The 4,260-nt window shown below is 53.6% G+C and overlaps 1 protein-coding gene across 2 annotated transcripts; it reads right to left on the bottom strand.

The window, feature by feature from the left end:
• Positions 1-224: 224 nt before the first annotated feature.
• Positions 225-4,012, bottom strand: LOC115331590. 2 transcript variants are annotated; one of them, XM_029993709.2, is made up of 2 exons: positions 3,016-4,012; positions 225-801 (listed from the first exon to the last, which is right to left on the bottom strand). In XM_029993709.2, exons 1-2 carry the CDS (start codon positions 3,970-3,972, stop codon positions 328-330), a joined length of 1,431 nt encoding a protein of 476 aa, XP_029849569.2. In that variant the 5' UTR covers positions 3,973-4,012; the 3' UTR covers positions 225-327. The 2 variants fall into 2 exon arrangements, with proteins under 2 accessions (XP_029849569.2, XP_040074497.1); XM_040218563.2 differs by lacking the exon at positions 3,016-4,012 and adding an exon at positions 1,393-1,674.
• Positions 4,013-4,260: the final 248 nt, after the last annotated feature.

Here is a 4,260-nt window from a genome sequence, read left to right as displayed (position 1 = left end):
TACAATATTTCCAATAAGCCGAGTTCATATTGGCCTTTTTCAATAGGGTATGTGGTTGCAAAATCCATCAATGTTCGTTGCTAAATGTCGCGTACCTTGATGTTGCTTTATGTTGTCACTTGGACATCTCGCAGTATGACAGAACCGCGAGGACCAAACAGACAGGCCGGCTCCCAGGGTATGAACGGTTTATTTCGGGCCCGCGTGGAACTATATATATAGCGCTCCACGGACCAATGGCAACGCAGTTAATAAAACAAACAAAAGGCGGATAACAGTAAGTCATGCTTCGGTGACTCGGCCGAAGTGATAACAATTCTCCTTCTCTTATAATTGAAGGCGATCAATGGGTTTCCGAGTCCGAGTGGACCGTCGCAGCTGGAACGGCACACAGCTGTCTTCGGGCTCGCTTGAGGTCGTGGCGTCGCCGTACAACTCGTTCGCAGGGCTCTTGGCCGAGGCTGCAGGTACCGCGGCTCGGGCCAACTGGTCAGCAGGGCTCGTGGGAGAGGGTACAGGTACCGCTGAACCGCTGGCGGCTGCGGCTCGGGCCAACTGGTCAGCAGGGCTCCTGGGAGAGGGTGCAGGTACTGCTGAACCGCTGGCGGCGGGTGCCTCGCTGGTTTCCGCCTTGACCTCCCGTAACCGCAGTTGATCGAGATGACGGCGGACGTTGCCTCCGGGAGTAGATACCACAGTCATGCGAGCGCCATGGTTGCTCTCCACCACCCCGGGCAACCATTTTTCACCTTGCCCGAAGTTCCGGTACCACACGGCAGCATGAGGGCGAATGGTTGGGACCTGTAAGTCAGGCGAGCACACACGTCTTGACGGCACAGCAGTGTCGACGCGCGAGCGTACTTGGAAACCGAGTAAGCGCTCGGCCGGTGATTTCCCGTCCGACAGTGGAGTGCGACGGTAAGACAGCAACACTTTCGCCAACTTCTCTTCCAAATCCCCGGTTGACAACTTGGCTAGGGACTCTTTTACCGTTCTGACCGCCCGCTCTGCCAATCCATTAGATTGTGGGTGATACGGGGCGGTTTTTAAATGCTCCACGTGATTTCGTTCCAGGAACTCGCCAAACTGCTGACTAGTAAACTGAGTCCCGTTGTCTGACACAATCGCACGTGGTAAGCCGAATCGGCTGAACATCTCTCTGAGCTCCCTTATGGTGGCTTCAGTGGTGGCCGAGCGCATTACGCATACTTCGATCCACTTAGTGTGTGAATCCACTACCACCAGCAGCATTTTGTTTTCAATTGGCCCAGCGAAATCAATGTGCAAGCGCGCCCAATTTTCTCCCGTTTCTGGCCAGTTAACAGGCGTGCTTGCTGGAGGCATAGGAGCAGCCTGTGTGCAGTTGTGACAAAGACGAGCCAGTCGTTCTACCTCACCGTCCAATCCGGGCCACCAAAACAACGTCCGGGCTACCCTTTTCATGGCCGTCGCCCCCTGGTGAGCCTCGTGGAGTAGATTGAGCATCTCTTTCTGGGCTGCCCCTGGAATGACGACTCGCTGTCCCCAGTAGAGCAGGTCCTGGACGACAGTCAACTCCTGCCTTCTGCAAAAGTAAGGATGCAGCTCATGCTGTTCTTTGGTTAGAATTTTCGGCCAGCCACGCATTACGAAGCTTTTTACTGTAGTCAGTGTTCTGTCCTCGGCACTGAGCTCTTTTAGCTGCTGTGCCGGCAGGAACGCTTCATCCATGCACTGTATCGCGAACACGTACTCTGGCAGCTCCTCCTCTCGGCTCTCCTCGGTCTGTGGAAGGGGCAATCGGCTGAGGGCGTCCGCGTTCGCGTTGCGTTTCCCGGGGCGAAATTCGATTTTGTACTGGAAGTCGCTGAGTAGAAGGGCCCACCTTTGAATTCTTCCCGATGCCAGCAGAGGTATCGGCCGGTCCTCTCTCAGCAGACCCACCAGGGGTTGGTGGTCGGTGACGAGAACGAACTGTCGACCTAGCAAGTAATCCCTGAACTTGGTCACGGCGAACACCAAGGCGAGTGCCTCTTTCTCTATTTGGGAATAATTTTTTTCTGCTGATGTCAGGCTTCGGGAACGGAAGGCGATCGGTCGGTCGACAGACCCCAATCGGTGCGACAGTACAGCTCCTACTCCTGTTGGCGAGGCATCGCATTCCAGACGGAGTGGTTTACTTGGATCAAAAAAGGTCAACACGGGAGATTTTAGCAATACTGTCTTGGCCTTTTCCACGGAGTCTCGTTGTCTCGGTCCCCATTGCCATACTTTATTTTTTTCTAAGAGCTCGTAAAGCGGTGCCAGCAGGGTAGACATATTTGGCAAAAACCGATGATAATACGTCAACAATCCAATAAAGGCCCGGAGCTCGCTGACGTTCGTAGGGCTTGGGGCCTGTCGGATGGCGTCCAGATTCTTCTCGATGGGGTGAAGCCCTTCCTGGTCCACTCTGTGGCCCAAGTAGCAAATTTCACTTTTCCTAAACGTACACTTCGACTGCCGCAGCCGCACACCCATGTCTTGAAATCGTTGCAGCACTGCCCTTAGATTTTCAGTTCCCGGCTGCTCAGCCACCAACACGTCATCCAAGTACACCTGCACTCCTGGCAGGCCGGCCAGCATGGTTTCCATTTTTCTCTGAAAAATGGCCGGAGCCGATGCAACCCCGAACGGCAACCGGTTGTACTGGAAGAGCCCGCGATGTGTATTAATCACCGCCAGTTTTTTGGAATCTTTGTCTAACGGTACCTGGTTATACGCGTCTCGCAGATCTAACGTACTGTACACTGCCCCACCACGCATCGACGCAAAAATGTCTGCTATGCTGGGCAGAGGGTACTGTTCAGTAGCACAGGCAGCATTCACAGTCAACTTAAAATCTCCGCAAATTCTAACGGATCCATCACTTTTCCGCACAGGAACGATCGGCGCCGCCCATTCTGAATGCGTTATTGGAGACAAAACTCCCGTTTGAACAAGACGGTCTAACTCCTCAGAGACCTTATCTCTCAGAGCGTAAGGAACGGGTCTTGCCTTCATGAATTTCGGGCGAGCTCCTTCCTTCAGGTAGAGATGTACGGGGGGCCCCTCGATGGCTCCTAGACCGGGCTCGAACAGGTCCTGGAAGTCGCTCAGCAGGGATTCCAAATCCTGGTGGTCTCGGTGAGCGGAAACAGAGGCCACTTCTGCGCCAAGCAAGTTCAACTTGTTGATTACATCCCGGCCACAAAGGCTGGGTCCAAGGCAATCCAACACCACCAGGTTTGCAGGAACCGTGCGGCCCTGGAAAGCAACGTCCAGATGCAGCTCTCCTAAGATGGGCAATTTCCCGAGATAACAATTCAGTCTCAGTTCACTTTTTGCAAGGCTAGGCCAGCGGTTTCGGCACTGAAGATACACGTTCCGAGGAATGACGCAGACAGGAGAGCCAGTGTCTATTTCCATGCTGACGTCAATGCCTCCCCAGCAAAGCTTCTTCCTGACTGGTTGAACCAAACAGACCGTTGCAGCTTGCGACTTGATTGCGTACACCGACGAAATGCACAAGTCATCATCTTCTGCTGACGCGTCCGCCAACAACGACGACATCTGTTCCTTATCAGGTTTCCCGCTTCGCTCCCGATACCCCGTAGCTCGACACTTTCTGGCTAGGTGCCCTTGCTTTCCACAGCGAAAACACGTTTTCGTTTTGTGGCCGCAGTTTTCCCCGGTGTGTGATGAACTTCCACAGCGACCACACGCTGCTACCGAAAGGTGCTTCTCCCGCCCGTACACATTTCTTGACGGCTGTTTCACCATTTTGTGTATGGCCCCTTCCTTCGTTTCTGGCCTTTGCATTTGTTCTACTTCGGAATCAGCTGCTTCCGCTGCGGCTGCTACTTCTTCCGCCTCATTCAACGTAAGGTCCCGCCGTGACAGCAACCTTCGCTGGACGTCTCTACTTCTCACACCGCACACAATTCGATCCCGTAGCATCCGGTCAAGGCTCATGCCAAAGTTGCAGTTTTCCGCAATTTTGCGGATCTGCACAACGAACTCCCGTACGCTCTCAGTTGGTTGTTGCACGCGGTTGAAAAATTTATAGCTCTCGGCTATTTCATTGCGCTTAGGCGCGTAGTGCTGCTCTAGGACTTTCACAGCTTCTTCATACGATAACTCGTTCACCTTTCGCGGGGCATAGCTACCACTTAAGACTTCTATCGTATGCGTGCCGAGTGCCGAAACTAGCAGCGCTCTCTTGGTCTTTCCACTGGCAATAGCATTTCCCTCGAAGTATGC

The sequence above is a fragment of the Ixodes scapularis genome, unplaced genomic scaffold, assembly GCF_016920785.2.
Source record: "Ixodes scapularis isolate PalLabHiFi unplaced genomic scaffold, ASM1692078v2 PGA_scaffold7__128_contigs__length_106722199, whole genome shotgun sequence".
Taxonomy (NCBI): domain Eukaryota; kingdom Metazoa; phylum Arthropoda; class Arachnida; order Ixodida; family Ixodidae; genus Ixodes; species Ixodes scapularis.
This window is presented reverse-complemented; position numbering and strand designations above follow the sequence as displayed.

What these genes read in the sequence shown, in the direction of transcription:
- LOC115331590 (XM_029993709.2), bottom strand. Translation starts at nt 3,972, where the DNA reads ATGAGCCTTGACCGGATGCTACGGGATCGAATTGTGTGCGGTGTGAGA. An exon ending in CTCGCCCGAAATTCATGAAG is followed by an intron (nt 802 to 3,015) that starts GCAAGACCCGTT and finishes CCTGACTTACAG; the next exon opens with GTCCCAACCATTCGCCCTCA.